At 34.9% G+C, this 17473-nt stretch overlaps 1 protein-coding gene across 1 annotated transcript in view; it reads left to right on the forward strand.

Moving 5' to 3' along the window:
• Positions 1-7713: 7713 nt before the first annotated feature.
• The window catches only part of GRXCR1 (glutaredoxin and cysteine rich domain containing 1), a 107658-nt gene continuing 97898 nt past the window's right edge, over positions 7714-17473 (forward strand). Inside the window, exon 1 of the mRNA XM_040966206.1 lies at positions 7714-8112. Coding sequence (XP_040822140.1) covers positions 7714-8112 — 399 coding nt within the window. The remainder of the gene's footprint in view (positions 8113-17473) is intronic.

The following is a 17473-nucleotide window of genomic DNA, read 5'->3' on the forward strand; positions in this document are numbered from 1 at the left end:
CAAAGTGGCAACCAGGTGGAACCAAGGCTCCCAAGAGGGGCATGAACAGGTAGAAGTGAGATGGAGATGTGAGTGGGAAGAAGGGAATCCTGGATACCTCTCCCGGACTAACCTTATTGGAAGGAAAGGTGGCCCTGTGGAGGCAGCTGACACAGATGACCTGCTCTCTGGATCCCAGTGCGTTTCTGACACACTGCTGGTAGGATTTCAGCTCTTATGGCAACGAAGCTCTTCCTTCCTGTCCCTCTATCTACTGCATGACATTAAATAAAGTGTGTGTGTATGTGTGTGTGTGTGTGTGTGTGTGTGTGTGTTGCAGCATATGCCCCATAGCTCATTCTATCTAAGATTTTATCAACTAGAAGATGCATCCTTGTTTTAGGAACCATTGAGGAAAAAGAAACCAGCCCTGTTAATTTACCCATAACAGTATTTTACTGGCATTCAAAATTTAGAGCCTGCATATATGAAAAATTTTTTTACATATATTTACATATATCTATTTCTCCCCTGTGTCACTGTTGAGCATATGTATAGAAGCAAACATATGTAAAATCAATTCAATATTCTTAAATGTGTTCTTACTTGAAGCCTGTGTTAATGGAATTGCTTTGCTGCTAAGTTGCTAATGTGTGTTCACATGATGCAGATGGTCCTTCCTATAATTGAGGATGCTGATGGCATCTCTGAGAAATGTGCTTTGTATTTTCTGTGGGATTTTCTTGTTAGAAAGTGAACTCCAATCTGCACGTTTTGGTCTATTATCATAGATGATGATAATTGCTATGACTGTCACTAACTGACCTGAGAGTCAACTGCATACCAGTTCCACAGATGCTAAGTATGAGGGAACTATGTGACTTAGAATTAATAAAACCTCGTGATTAATGCTCCACAGTGGTTAAAATCTCAGACTTCTCTTTTAACTACATGAACAGAAAACTAGGTTGTTTGAGTCTTTCATGTTGTGCTCTGGGTCATATAAGCTACAGGCTTCCATAATCTGGGAAAGCAAATGATTTGTAAAGTATATCTCTCCCAAGAGGTGTCAAGTTCTGTTTGCCAACAAAGATCATAAAAACAGAATTAGCCAGATAATTTTTGAGTTCAAAGTCTACAAATGCAAAAACTTTGGAAATGGCATGCACTAATTTTGCAAGAGGTGCTGCAGGCACAGACATGTATCATAGTGTTGTGCAGAAATGCCTTTTTGAGCGTGTAATGGAGACATTGGGCAAATTGGCTGAAACACATGGCCTCTGGAATTGTGTGCTTTTCCAGCCGTGGAGCTTAAAATCCATATTGTGTTGCTGCTTCTTGTCAAGGAGAGTTTCTGCTCAATAGACTTTTCTGTGCATGCTTAAAAAACTGTCCTAGTTCATTTGTGGAGTCAACATTGCAAGCAGCAGGAAAGAAACAACATCTTCAATTTCCAAACACACACAGGTTTTCTCTGACTGGGTGGGTCCCTGTTTTCCCTCTGTTTCAGACAGCAGAATCATCAGTCCCTTGTTACCTTGGCAACGATGAAAGGATAATAGAATTAGAATGTCCTGAAGCACCACACCAGCATCGTGCTCTTAGAAGAAAAGACAAACAACACAATTAAGGAATAGAATTTGTGATACTTTAAACGTACACTGCCCATTCACTTTAAATTGATGGCATTTATTGGTGAAAGATAATGTATGTGCAACTCAAAATAATGAAAAAATTTCAACCGTAACAATATTTGTAAAATGAGCAGGCCCTCTTAGGATAAGGCTTTCTCTAATACATGTGTTTTTGTTTTTTTTTTTTTGTTATCAGCTTTGCATGTTTCTCTTATCATTTAACTTTTTCATCAATTTAAAAATGATGACAGTGAAAGTTGTTTTCATGGCAGTCACTGAGGGTATTCGCAGCTTATTTCAATAGGTTGGAAAATTCTTGAGGCTCTTTCTATAACCACATGCTTGCCCTAGAATGACTTAAATTCCCGATGACTGATATTCTCTTTAATGACTGATATTTAATGACTGATATTCTCTTTAAATCTGCTGCTGAGCTCTTTTCCAAGAGTTCTCCTTCTCTGTTTTACTTCTAGAGTGATTCTAGGAAAATCTCCAGGATTAAACCTTAGTCTTCCTAATATATAGAAAGGTACTCTTAAGTATCTCCAGGTCTGACTTAATATCTGGATGCTTTATTCATCAATCTGTTATTATTTTTAATTTTTAATTTGAGAGAGAAAGAGGATATGTAGAAGGAAATGGAGAAGGAGGACGAAGAGGGGGAAGGACAGGGAAATCTTTCCTTGCACACTTACTTCCCGAATGCCTGCAGCAGTCTTTCCTGGGCAAAGAAATGCAAATCCAAGTCTCCAGCATGTATTACATGAGTGGGAATAGCTGTTACTATTGCCTCCCAAGGTCTGCATTGGCAGGAATTTGAGTCAGGAACACGAGCTAGGAGTTAGATCCAGGTATTTAATGTAGAGAACAGCAGTCTTAACCATTGGGCTAAGGGCCACTAATCCTGACTTCTAAGTCTTCATGCATCCTCTCCCTTTTGCCACTGCATAGCAGTTGGATTTACTTTTGGTACAGTACAGACTTTTGACAGGTAAACTTCTCAGGTGTAAGATAAAAATGTCTATAATTTTATCTGTTGACAATCTCATTATTTGTGATTAAGATATATCAGGTCCATACACTAATATCTTGCAGTAATGATACAGTAGCTTAAAAAATCTTTTTATGATAAGACATACTTTAAGTGTTGCACATGATAATCTGATTAAGGTAAATAAAAATAGTCACTTTTCTCTTCCAGTTTGAAGAATCTTAGCCATTGAATACCTCAGAAACCTCTGGCCTTGGGTAAGCAGCAATAATCTTATTTGATGATTGAGAGCGGTGCTTGGGCTTACAGTTACTTTTTGCTAAGCGTATGAATATTTGGTTCACTCAAGGTAAACTTTACTTTCTGCTTTTTAAATTTCCTCTGGGAGTTTAATTGTATGAGCAGAGTGCAGTATTTGCTTTCTAGTATTCAACGCTTTCTAAAGTAATATAGGTAATACCTTTGTTAAGGCCAATAAAATTGTATGACTCAGATTTTTACATTGCCAGTAAAGGACATTATTGTTCCCCTTCTATATGGACTTAGAGCAGGACAGGGAGAAATGAATGGAATTCTTTTTTTCTTGTTCCTAGAGGTGGAGTCAGTTTCTTTCTGACAGTATAATGCCACTTGGCTCATTTTAATTCTGCAAACATTTCTCTGAGCACACCTCATAGGCAAAGCATTTTACAAAACATGGTATGCTGTTAAAGACAAAAAGTGAACTGTACGCATCTGTTTGGTGAAGCTGTTGCTCAGAGAACTCTTTATTCACACTTCGTCTGTGGTTGGGTATATTTTTCAAGAATTGATGTAATTATCTGATGGCAATGCTGAGTGTGTGTGAGTTGACAGCTGAGCCATCTGTTGTCTGGGACAGTCTGTCTCCACTCAGGAAACACAGTGATGGCATCTCTTGGCCCACCCCAGGGTAGCACATCAGAGTAAACACTCAACAGGGGTCTCTATCGTGGGAGAGGCTGCTGCCCATGAGAGCACTTTTCTGGGTCCAGAGAAATGGAAGGTTGTATGAAGTAGCCTTGTGGCTACTATTTCCACCAGAAATTGAGAAAGAGTAGTTTTTAATCTTTGATTCCATGATTAGCAATATTTTAAAATGTAGACCTATTTTGATTAGTGTCATTCTGCCCTCTACATATTTTATGCAATTATGACTAATTATTTTATTTTTAAAAGAGTTATTTTATTTTTATTGGAAAGTCAGATATATGTAGAGGAGGACAGAGAGAGAGGAAGGTCCTCTGTCTGATGGTTCACTCTTCAAGAGGCTACAATGGCTTGAGATTGGTGCAACTCTGGCTGTTGTGGCCACCTGGGGAATGAATCAATGAATGAAAGATCTTCTTCTATGACTCTTCTCCTTTCTGTATAACTGACTTTCTAAAAAAAAAAGTAAATCTTTAAAAAAAAAAAAGATGGGAGCCACATAAAAATTGAAAGGTATGAAATAAATGATGTAACAGTGATTCTTACAGATCTAGAAAAGAATAAACTAACCTTAAAATTAGTAGGAAAGAAGAGACAATAAAAATTAGAGAAGAAATAAGCAAAAAAAAAAAAAAGAAAATGTTATCTCTGAAATGAGTTTTTTTTTTTAAATAAACAAATTGGTAACCCATTGGCCCAACTAATCAAATAAAAGTGGACACTCCAAATCAGCAAAATCAGAGGTGAAATGGTGGTACTACTGATACGACAGAAAAACAAAAATCACTAGGAATTATTAGAGACAGTAATATGTCATCAAATTGTAAAACAAATTGTGGGTAGGTTTCTGGACACATGTGATTTGCCCAAATTGAGGCAAAAAAAAAATAGAAAAACCTGATAAATCAATAACAAAGATTGAGTTTGTATCAGTAATAAAGTGCTTCCCAACAAGGAAAAACCGAAAGAACTCATCAAATTCCATTTAAATTATTGAAAACAATTGATATAGAAGTGAACCTCTCCAACTCATTCTGCAAGGTGAGCATTACCTTACTTCCAAAACCAGAGAAAAATACAACAAAAGTGGAACTTTGTCCTATATCCCTGAGGAACACAGATGAGACATGACCTCCAAACATGCTATCTCCTCCAATGAACAATGAGTCCAAAAGCTCGCCCACCTGGACCAAGTGAGATTTTGTCCTGGGGCACAGGAATGATTCAAAAATGCAAATCAATAAATGTGATATATCACTTCAACAGAGTGAAGGATAAAACCATAGAATTATCTCAATAGATATAGAGAAATAATGCCATAAAAGCAACATCCTTTCATGAAAAAAACCTTTAAAAAATTGAATATAAAAGGAACATAACTCCACACAATCAAGGAAATGCATGACAGACATACATCCTGCATTATATTGAACGGGTAAAAGCTGGTGACATTTGCACCAAAATCCAGACCCAGACTGAAATCGCCACTTTCACTATTATTATTCAATATATTTCAGGAAGTTCTAGCCAGATTAATTAGACAAAACAAAACAAAAACAAAAACAAAAAACCCAACAAAACAAAATGAAAAGAACCCTGAAAATAATAAATAAATCAAAGAGAGGCATATTAGAAAGGAGGAAGTCAAATAATCTTTTCCAAATGAAATAATCTTTCATATAGGGAAATCAAAAGATTCCACTAAGATACTGTTGGAACTCATAGAGAACTTGGCAGAGTTGCAAGATACAAAACCAATGCACAAAATCAATACACAAAATCAGTACCTAAAAATCAAGAGCGGGTTTGTATACCAAAAATTCTCTGAGAAAGAACTTTTATGATCAATCCTATTCACAATAGCTACAAACATTTAAGTATCTTATGATGAATTTATACAAGAGGTGAAGATCTCTACATTGTGCAACACTTAAACAATCAGAAGAAAAAACACACACAGAAAAATCTCCCATGCCTGCAGATTGGAAGAATATAATTAAAATGTTAATACTGCCCAAATCAATGTACAGATCAAATGCAATTCTAACAAAAATACGTCATCAATTTTAGTGGAAGAATCCATGCTAAAGAACCAGTTTTAGAGTCCAGAGTTGTGGTTCCAAGGATTAAGCAACAGCCTTCAAAGGCAGGCAAGTTGGAGTTCCTGCTGCTCCTGCTAATGCCTCTGAGAAGACAGTAGAGAGTGGTCCAAGTGGCTGGGCGTCTGCTATCAATGTAGGAGACCTAGATGGATGTACAGGTTTCTAGATTCAAGCTGGTTCAACTCCAGCCATCATGGCTATTTGAATAGAAAACCAGCAGGTGGAAGATACTCTCTCTTCATCTTTCTTCTTCCCTTCCTCTTTTTTAACTCTGGTTTTTCAAATACATATATCCCTTTAAAAAAATAGATCAAGTAGATACATTTACATTGATTTTTATGAGCAAGAACATTCAGCAAAGTATTGTTTTACTAAATATTAGTAAATAACTTAAACATTTGCCAATCCAGAAAATCTAAAGTAAAAGATGGCTTGGCTAGTAGGAGCCTTTCAATATAAGTTACATTCATATTTTCCAGGAATAACAATAAATGGTGTGACTCACTATACACATTGAATGGAAAAGGAAGATATAAATAAATGCAAGGATTTTTTATATGAGATCATAGTAGCTGTATTCAGTTAATGGCTATTGCTCTAACAAACAGTTCTAAATTCTGATTCCCATTGCTTGACACAATAAAAGCTTGTTCTTGGCTGACAACATAGTATAATGTTGAATGGTAGTATTTATAGATTTCTTTATGACCCTGACAACCTCAGTCAGTGTATGACTTCAGGATTGCTCTGGTGGCAGATAGTGTAGGCGGTTGACTGTTTTAACTGCGTTGGTCCATAATGATATATAGCTTTTGCTCATATTCCATGGGCAGAAGCCAGGTACCTGTTTCCTGCTTTCTAAAAGGAAGGGAATAGACTGGACTTTTGTGAGTACCTTTATCATAAAGAAAATATGCAAAACTATTAACTTTTCTAGCTGCTGATCCATGACTCATTTTCTACTTTGTCCTACTTGAGTATTAGAATTTTCAAAAATAAATGTAAGCTAAGTTTCTAAACAGCTCAAAACTATAAATATTAAAACTTGCAAGCAGTGTCTCTGGGTTAGCTACTTATCCTTCCTCTGAAAGAGCAGACATCTTGGAGCGTTTACTTCAATATATGCCTCTGTGTAATCTCTTAAAGAGGTTTCTCAGGTGCTCACCCAAGTGATAGAAAATCCATCAAGGCCAGCCTGGGGAAAGCCTTCTCTGTGCACAGGTGACTTGGATATGATATTTACCAACACTGATCTCCCAGATTGCTTTAGCTGATTTGGCACGCCTGGAGGATTTTTCCATTCTCTCACTGTTCCGTGCTTCCCTTCCAAAGACTTTCCTCAATCAAAGAGAACAATAGTTTATATGAGATGAAGTGGGATTACAGTGAATTGAAAGTTCTCTTTTGGCGGCCTCTTTAAAAAATGATTTTTTAGCAAACTACTTGCATGTGAAGATAGAGGTTGAACATTCATTTTATTCTGTGTACATCAAGTTTAATTAAGGATTTAACAGGAATTAATATTGATCATCCTATGCAGTATTATTTATTGCCTTTTGGAAAAAAAAAACACCCTGTAAATATCAAAGAAGAAAAAGCCCTTGCAGGCAGACTATGATGCTTTTTATCTACGATTTGAATCTGCATTTATCTCTGACCTTGATGCTGGATGAGGTACTGTGGAGAGCTTGCTTCTGTGAAGACGTTTTACAGCTGCACTCAACACTGGCTTCAAGGCTGAAGTTTTCATTTTGTTACCTCATGCTTATTTTCTGTCTCATGGCATGCCACTTTCTTGCACTTGTCCTGTTAAAGCGTCCACCATGGCTATTTAATATTTAAGGGCCTGGATCATTTTGCAGGTTTTAGTTTAAAGGTAACCATAGCACGTACACACATTCATTATTAATTGTAGAGATGCACTGTAAGTTCTTGGGAATCTTCTTTCAACATCAATTTCATGGGAGTGCTGCTGTCAGCAGAAGTAAGCTCTGATATCTGTGTATAACGAGGGGACCAATGCACTGACAACTGATCCAGAATGCTGTAAAGCGTTCATATGGGTGCGGAGATCATGCTAAAAAGGGAGATGAAGCCGGAAAATGACAGGCCACGGAGAGTCCGGTTTCGGATCGCATCATCTCACAGTGGACGAGTTCTGAAGGAAGTGTATGAAGATGGACAACCTCCCGGCTCTCTGGATTCGGAATGTGCCAGTATCTGCGGCATTGATGGACTAAGCGATTCTGATGGACATCAAGATGGCCACTTAGGATCGGAAGGCGATGAGCATGAGAATGACCAGGATAACTTGCTTGTGTTAGCAAGGGCTGCCAGTGAAAAGGGTTTTGGTACAAGAAGAGTCAACATTTTGAGTAAAAATGGCACAGTGAGAGGCGTCAAATACAAAGTGAGTGCTGGGCAAGCTCTGTTTAACAATTTGACCAAAGTACTCCAGGTAAGTCCTTCTGCTTTCCTTCTCCTGAACTTTGTTCTTAACTCAATTTCTGAACACATCTCAGTTCTCGATTTAAGGCAAGCCTCTTGGAATCAGAAGTCAAAAGACACTCCTCCCACTCTCCCACCTCCATACAGCCATTGATGAAAAACAGGTCATTATTCTTGACATAGTAGCCCATCTTCTCAAAGCTGAATTACTAACATGTGCAAGATCTTTTCTTCCCATGTGATAATGACAACACTGAGTTTCATTAGCTTGAAAGGAAGACAAACTATAGTGAGCAGAGTTTCTAAGCAAAGCAGAAGTTAATTTCATCCTGGTTGATTATCCTCAAAACAATGGGTTAGCATTCATCATTGTTGGTATAGATATTTCAACCAGCAGAAGTTGAGTGTTTAAAGTCATTGATGCTGGATTTAGCTGGAAAGTTGTGAAACTACAAAGGCTGAATTTGACTTCTCATGCCTGAGTAGATTTCATCTGAGACCTATTTTTAAAATTCATTTGCCCATATTAACGCTAGAGCGACACTTGAGAAAGTTATTACTCTGTAAATATGTAGGATCAGTTTTTAGAGTTAAAATGACCCAATTGAATGTGCTGAATTGTACAGCATAGGTATGTATATAATATTCATATCCAGAGGACTTTGACAGAAGACCATGCCAAAAGAAACGTTTGAGACTGGCTGGAAATGGTGGTAAAGAAAGCTTTGTTGTTATTGTCAAACCTAAACATCATTTTTTTTTTTAGGAGTGGGGTTCAGAATCATTATTGCTAAAGTAGCAAGCTAATAGTTTTCATTTTATGTTATTCTCAATATTTAACTATAAAGTTATAATTGATAATTGCTCAAGCTTTTGCATTAGTACGAAAATGAGAGTGATAGGGAGAAAGAATCTCAACAAAATTATTTGATTTTCAATTTTAGAGGAAATATTTTTAGAAGTTCACACTGTGAGGATAAGTATAATTTCAGGTAAAGAAAAAAATCAGTTAAGGGCAGAGATATTTTTCATACATAAAATTTACCTACAAAATATTTTACAGATTTAGAGTAGAGTTGGAAACCCAAAATCAGAAACTGAAACTCTGTTTATTAGTTTGGAAATCAGTCATGTATGAATATCTAGAGATGTGACTATTAGGCTAAGATCATTTTAGTGGTCGTTGAGTTCTGCCCAATGCAGAAATTTCTGCCAAGGTGTAGATTAAGATTTATTGTAACAATTAAGTTCTAAAATGCCTGCATTTGTTGTGGTTAACTTTGCATGTCACTATTTGAATTGCTTTATAATCTGGATAGTTGTTTACAAAGCTGCAGTACTTGTTTGGTACTTTGCATTTATTTATTCAAATAGTCTAAAAAAGTGTCATGCGTGGGCAAATATCTTAAAATCTTCAATGTCTACAGGTGAAAAAATTATTCTTCTCCTAATGTGTTTACCCTGACAACCCTACAAACAGAAAATAAAACAAATTTCAAAGTCAACTTAATATCAGATTAGGTTATAATCCTTATTAACATTTTTCCATGTATAATTTCACCACCATTTTTCAAAAAAAAAATTTAGCAAAGCTTTTTTTTTCTTTTTCTTTCTTTCTTTTTTTATTTTTTTAGTAATTGAAACCCATCTATTTTATCCTCATCTTTAAGAGGAAAATGATGTTAGTAGCAGAGGTCTCTCAAAGTCTTTGATATTTGATAATTTGTTTCCCATCTCAATGTACTTTATTGACAATTTAAGTAATGTAATTAGCAAGAAATTACAGATTTTGGTCATCATTTTTAGTTTCATCATTATCATTTTAACATCAAGTGAATACCTGGTGTACTTCTACATAAATATCCCCCAGGGCAAAACAAGTTATAAGAGTTTTTACTTTTGGAGCAGGGCTGCCATTTTCAAATTTTGGTAATTCCGCTGGCCTCGCTGTGTGAACAGCCCTTCTTGGATTTGTATATTTTGGCTGTACATCTTGCAGAGACCTAATTTGTGTCCTTGTCAGTTTCTCAGGAAATTGTAAGTCCTAAGGGATATCAGATGTGTTAGGCATATGTCTCAGGATAAGTAGGTATGATCCTACAGGTGTCTCACAGTCCAGTAGCAGAGAAGAAATCAGGAGGTAAAAGAAATTGTTATTGAATTTTTTCTGTAGCCATGGGCAGGCATGTCTTATTCTCTGTATCCATATATGTGTTATATATCCCTTACAAACTTGCCTGAAAATAACTGTAACTATTCTGATTTTTCTCAATAAGGAAAACTGAGCTTGCAGTATCTCAGATAATTTGATTCAGGTTCCAGTGTATGGCCAGTCTTACTGAGCAAGGAACTGTGATTGAAGAGACAAATGTTGCTACTCATTTTAAGTTATAAAAAACAAACAAACAAACAAAAACCCTTAAAGCACTCACTTTGAAAGTTGAGAGGGGGAAATTCTAAATATAAACCAAGTATTTGGAAGACCCTGTAAATTATTTTGCTCTCTCTCTCTATTGGTTTTCCACTGTCATTCCTGTTTCACAAACAATTGCAATTAAATTACAAAGCTTTCACTGACACAGAGAATAGTTTTTCAGATAATTTGCTTTAAAACATTTTTACTTCTTAGGAATAATTATGTGAAAGTTTTCTACAAAACAGTATCATAACTCATTTCTATTTCACTTGTCAGTTATTTTATCCGGAAGAATCCTGGGTTAATTCTGGACTGTGAGGCAAGGAGAGAAAGGTCATCTGGCTGCTTTAGGACCCCAAAAGATGAGTCATTGACTCACTCAAGGGTCTCCTCCAGTATGGATTACAACATTTCACATTCAGGTAGTTGAATTTCCCATCTCTCCTGAAGATAACAGAAATATGCTCAAGAGAGGGCAGTTTGGAATTATGAAAACCTGGGATCCGGCTGTAGCCTACACATAAACATTTATTACAAGCTTTTTGATTAGTCTTAGAAGCACCAAGATTTGAAAATCGTTAGTCTGGAGTTTAAAGAGTACATTAATCCAGCTCTATGAGATAAATGAAAACATTCCTTAATTGTCTTATGTCTTCAAACATTGAGGAAAGTAAGAAGGTATGCATGGATTGATGATCAGGTTAGATCAGCAGAAGTATTTTTCCTGAGCTAACGATGAGGAGAGACTATGCTGACATATTTCCCCTTGATATCCTCATTTATGGATTAAGTTGGGAGCAGAAGCATAACTATTATTAGTATACCCTAATGTAGTTGCTCTGTTTCAGTATTATTTAAGACTATTTGTACCTAGAGTGTTTATTTATGATTACTAGAAATTTTGGGAAATTAAAAAAAATTCTTTTAAACATTAGTCATTTATTTAATTCAAAACAAATTACAAAACTATTATGACTTATTGCCCAGTTTGCATGACAGATTTGGAATACATCTTAGCAGCAACGTTTTTCTAAACTCTCTTAGGGTGAATCATGAAGTATGCTTGTAAGGTCTTTTAGGGTGGATAATAAAAGACAATAATTTTGCTAATTTATTCTTATGGGATTTAATTTCAAATGGTAATGTTTTTCCTGGATTTGTCCCAAAACTATTTGAGTACACTGTTATAAACTATAATTTTAATTCCTTGTTCTCCAAATGTAAATACATAATATTAGAGAAAAATACATGGAAGAAGGAAAAGAGCTGTGATATACATCATAACTCAGCAGCTTCTTTCCAAGAATTGAAATATGTGATTCCTATATATGCAAATACAGGCATATTTGTCAATATGATATATTTGTAAACATGGCAACATTTCAAGATAAATAAAAATAAGGTGCTTGCAGAAAATTTTTATTTGGCACATGACTTTCACATAAATTATTTTACCCAATTGTGCCCAAAATTTTGCAAAATAAACAGGGAAATTATTTTTTATAATACCTGTTTTTGAAACTGTCAGGGAAATCAAGTGACTAGCTAGTAATATAACAACCCTGAATGTTTTACTTAGCTGTTTTTAGTGTTCAAAATGACAACATCAATTGCAAAACTCCCACACTTAAAAAGTAGTAAAGTAACAAATATGAACATAATATAACATGTGTTATGATATAGATTTGCCTTTGTAGAAAGTTCAGTATTTGATTAGCAAGTTATAAATTTTATCATTTATTTAACATTTGTCTTTTGACAGTTTTTCAAGCAGAGTTAAATAGCTTTCATTTAATTTAAATGATGCTTTAGTTTATCAAGACCCATTATTTTCATAGCATTTTATTGATCTGTTGTGAGATTCCAAGAGTAACACTGAAAGATGATTTAGCTACCACCAGTAAGACTGCTGTGCAGTAATGCTCACTAACTCAGTGTGGAACGTACTGGCAGAAGTTCCTTGGCAGTATTTCTTATCTACCTCTGGTTCAGTGTATAGCACTGGTAGCAGAATATTGGTAGCAGAATAATATTCTGAGAAAACAAGGCAATATTTTCAGTGACTCCTTGGCCCTTGTGTTTTATTTGGACCATTCTGCAAATACACAGGAATAGTAATAGTTAACCCTGAGCAAGTACCTGCTGAATGTCAGGCAGATCTTATTTTTGTGCATTGCTGTATTTCTTCCTCATAGCTATTCTATGAGGTGACATCATTGTTAATAAATTAATTATAATTTGAGCTCCTTTTTTGCATGACAAACACCACATTTTAGGATTTTTAAATACCATTTATCCAAAAAAGCTTTAAAATATACTTTTCTAGAAAAGAAGAATCTGTTAATAGGTACATTTCATTTTTTCACTTACTAGGAAATGGGCAAGAAGCTCTAGGATTTCTGACACAATTGGAAATGATATAAGGAACTGCACTAAAAAAAAAATAAAATAACTTGGCCTCCAAAAGTCAGGAAGAAAAGAGCACAGAAATTGAGTTGAAACTACTACTATATGATTATGTACCATAAAAGAATTTGAGTTTTGTGAGCTCCTTCCATAGATTGTCCCTTTTCTACCCCTGATCACTGTATTAGGCACTAAAACTGAGTAGTTCCTCAACTGATGTTCTTTTTTCAAAATTAATGAATTAGTGAAATTCCCTAGGCAGGATTATTTTATTCTGCTTCTGCCTGTTTTGGATTTGAAGAGCTCCCATATTGCATAAGACAACAATTTGCATGATGAAGGGTTCTAAGAGCACTTCATTTCAGCTTTTCTCTAGTGCTTAATCTTCAACACTGCTCCAATCATTCACTTATCCAGCATTTATGGCATATGTATTATGGATCAGACACGGCATTACACAATATGCAGAATAAAGCCTTCCACATCCATAGAATTTTCAGTGATGTATGAGAATTTTCAGAATAAGGCAGATCCTCAAACAATTCAAGCACAAACTCAGCATCATTTCCTGTTTACAGAGAATTTCTGTTTGTATCTCCTAGAGTTTACAACTCATTCTTCATTTTCCCAATGTTGTTCTGTTAGTCTTTGTCTTATATTATCATTATTTAATAATTTTCTTCAGTGTTCACTTGCATTCTAATTCTAACTGACTTGTTTAACCAAGGACTCTTCATCTTTCAAGTCTCCAGAAGTAATAGTAACTAGCCATGAACACTGACATACAAGTTCTTTGCATTTTATTAAAACTTTCTGCCTTGAATTCAGTGGATGTACAAGGAAGATGGAATATCTCTCCTCCACTCATGTGTCATCACATTTTAATTTGTGCAGCCTTGGTTGCTTGAGCATTATCTGTCTGAACACACTTCTCAGCAACGTGCTGAGAAAAATCCACGGAAATTCATCCAGAGATGAAGCTACTTAACAGACTGTTATTAACAGCCTGTGGTTGCTGCATATTTAGGGAATCAGTAATGATGTTTCTTTAAGCTTTATGCAGTTAATTAAAAAATATTGATATAGAATCCGCATCATATGCTTCAGTCATTAAAAATGTACCCTATGATATTTGACATGTTTTTAAGGTTGTACATAAAATCTCCACACATCAATTTAAGAACAGATCACCATCCACAAATAAACTCTATATCCGTTCATAGTCATTCCCTGGTCCTTCCCCCTCTCACTGCTTATCTTCTCCCCTCAAGCCTCTTGGACCTAGGCAATCACTCATTTCCTTTTATCCCTAATATTTTCATAGTTTGCATACTTAAAAAAAATTCTCCCTGTCCAATTGGATTTATAATGTCCCTTGACCAACCTATTTGCATTCCTCCTTTTGTCCAAACAACTTAAGACCTTGGCACCAGCACTCTACTCACTCCTTATATTAGGTCAAGTTTTCATATTCTTGTGTGAATCAGGTCACATGACATTTGTCTTTTGGTGCTTGACTCATTTTGCTTCATATAATTTCTTCATAATAATTCGTATTATTGAAGACAGGATTTCATGTAGTATTCCATTATGATATATAATCAGCCCTAACCAACATGAAATCAATATGAATCAATATTAAGCCATATGAACCAATACATATCTATACCTATCTGTATATATCATATTTTTATTACATTCCTTTGTGGACACTTAGATTTGATTCTATGTTTTTATTTACTGTGAATAGTGTTGTAAAACATGGGAGTATAGATATTTCTTAATCTGAAGAATATTCCATTTGAGAATGTATTCTGCATCTGTTGATAGAATGTTCTATTTATGTCTTTAGGGTCTATTTGTTCTGTGTTGCAGGTTAATTACAATGTTTTCTTATTAATTTCTGCTGATTACTTAGACTGGCATGTTAATAGCCCCTACTACTATTCGGTTGTGGTCTATCTCTTCTTTCTGGTTTATTAATATTTGCTTAGATAATCTGATCTTGGGTCCATATTTGTTTATAATCACTGCATTATTTTTGCTTAATTAACTCTTTGCTCATCACATAATGGCCTTTTAAAGTTTCTTCTTAGTGTTTTGTTTAAAGTTGTTTATAACTCCATATGATTTATTCTGTCTCTCTTTTGGTTCCTGTTTGCCTGGAGTATCTTGTTCCATCCCTTAGCTCTAAGTCTTTCTGTATTTTGCTTGTGAAGTGAGCCTATTGTCTTACTTTTTTCCCATCCATTCATCCTTCCCTTGTCTTTGGATTGGATACTTTAATCCATTTACATTCATGATATTTATTTAGAGGTAAGGACTTACTACTAAATTGTGTTCATTATTTTACAGTTTTGTAGATGCTTTTTTCCTTTTATTGTAACAGTTTTTTTCTTTAATGGTATATTTTAAAGCTTTCCTTTCTGATTTTAGTGTATGTATTATAGGTTTTGATATTGCTACTAGACTTTAAAAATAACTTTATAACTAGCTATTTTAAGATAATAATAATTATGAACACACATTTATACAATTTATTCTTTTACTCTATTGCTTTCCCCACATTTTGAGTTTTGATGTCACAATGTAACTTTTTTTTTTAAGATTTATTTTTATTATTTTTTTTATTGGAAAGGCGGATATACAGAGAGGAGAGACAGAGAGGAAGATCTTCCGTCCGATGATTCACTCCCCAAGTGAGCGCAACGGGCCGATACTATGCCGATCCAAAGCCAGGAGCCTCTTCCGGGTCTCCCACGCGGGCGCAGGTTCCCAAAGCTTTGGGCCGTCCTCGACTGCTTTCCCAGGCCACAGGCAGGGAGCTGGAAGGGAAGCGGGGCTGCCGGGATTAGAACCGGCGCCCATATGGGATCCCGGGTGTGCTAGGCGAGGACCTTTAACCACTTGCACCATTGCGCCGGGCCCACAATGTAACATTTTTAATATCACATTTTCACCTAACAAATTATTAGAATTATTTCTAGTAGCTTTTGATCTTCATACTAGAGATAAAAGTGACTTTCATACCACCATTACAATCCACTGAATTTTATATTTTAAGGTTTTGATTTTATTTGTTGGTGTCCTTTTTTTTTAGAAACATCCTTTATTTTCATCCATATTCTAAGACAGATTTTATCCATATTTTAAGACGAATTTAATAATAAGTGTCTCAAACTTTGTTTATCTAGGGAAGTTTTATCTTTTCTTCATTGTTTCTAGGTACAGTATTCTTGATGGGAGTTTTATAATTTCTTCAGCATATTAAATATATCCTCTCATGGTCTAAAACGTTTTTGCTGAGTAGTCTATTAGTAAATGTATTTTGACTTCCTTATATGTTATTTGCTTATGTTTTCTTTCTGTTTTCAGGATCTTCTCTTAGTTGTTGATCCTTAACATTTTGAACATAATATGACTTAGAAGAATCTTTTCATTCTTTAAATATGATCTCTGCCCTTTTACTTTGCTTATGGTATATTTTAATGGGATTTTGTCCTTTCTCCAGGTTTGCAAAATTTTCTGCCATTAATTCTTTAAGTAAGCTTTCTACATCTTTTTCCCTTCCCAAGTCTTTCTTAATAATAACTTTTATATTTGACGTTTTAATTCTGTTCTTTAAAATCCATATGATTCCTTCATTCTTTTCGTTTATTTTCTCTTTTTCTCCTCTGATTGGATAATTTCTAATGTTCGGGGTTGTAATCAGCCGGCCCATCCTGAATCACAGGCTAGACTAATTAGTAAAGGTCTATCACCACCAAAGAACATGGGCAAATACCGGAAGAAGCCACCATCTCATCAGATGTCCAGGTATCAACATAAGGATCAAAGGAATGTGAAAAACTCAGAGGAAAAGAAAATCTATGAAATGACTGAAGAGGAGTTTAGAGTAATTCTCTTGAAGAAATTTAAGGAACTACAAGAAAATACAGACAGAAAATTAAGTGAAATATGGAAAATAATTTATGGACAACATGAGAAATTTGACGAAGAAATAGAAATTAAGAAAGTTCAAATAAGAATCCTAGACCTTAAGAGTGCAATAACTGAAATTAAAAAATCAATAGAATGTTTTAATGGAAGACTTGGTAAAGCAGAAGAAAGAATTTGTGAGCTTGAAGACTGGACATTTCTTTCCAAACTTTAAAAGCCAATATAAAGACCAATGTTGCTTTAGTGGCTCTTTTATGCTGATATAGCTTTTTCTTATCTTCTCTGAAATTCAATAATATAAACATTAAATAGTCTATAAACTGTCACAATATACAAGTATGTCAATATCTCAGTCATTGTTGCCTATAAGGAAAATGTAAAATTATAAATCAAAAATCTTTTAAAACTTTTCAATAAAGGGGGCTATCATTAATGTGTTCAAGTCTACTGAACTCAAGTTTAACTTTTTTTGTTTGATTTTAATTTTCTGATAATCCATTATGTCACCCTTTTGCTGAAAAATTATGCCTTAGAACACTTAATCGATATGGAAGAAGTAAATGTATGTTTCATTCTTTGTAACTCTCCCAAATGTTAATAAAGTACAAGG

This window comes from Ochotona curzoniae, unplaced genomic scaffold (assembly GCF_017591425.1).
Source record: "Ochotona curzoniae isolate NIBS_2020 unplaced genomic scaffold, NIBS_Ocur_1.0 scaffold_4505, whole genome shotgun sequence".
Classification (NCBI taxonomy): Eukaryota; Metazoa; Chordata; class Mammalia; order Lagomorpha; family Ochotonidae; genus Ochotona; species Ochotona curzoniae.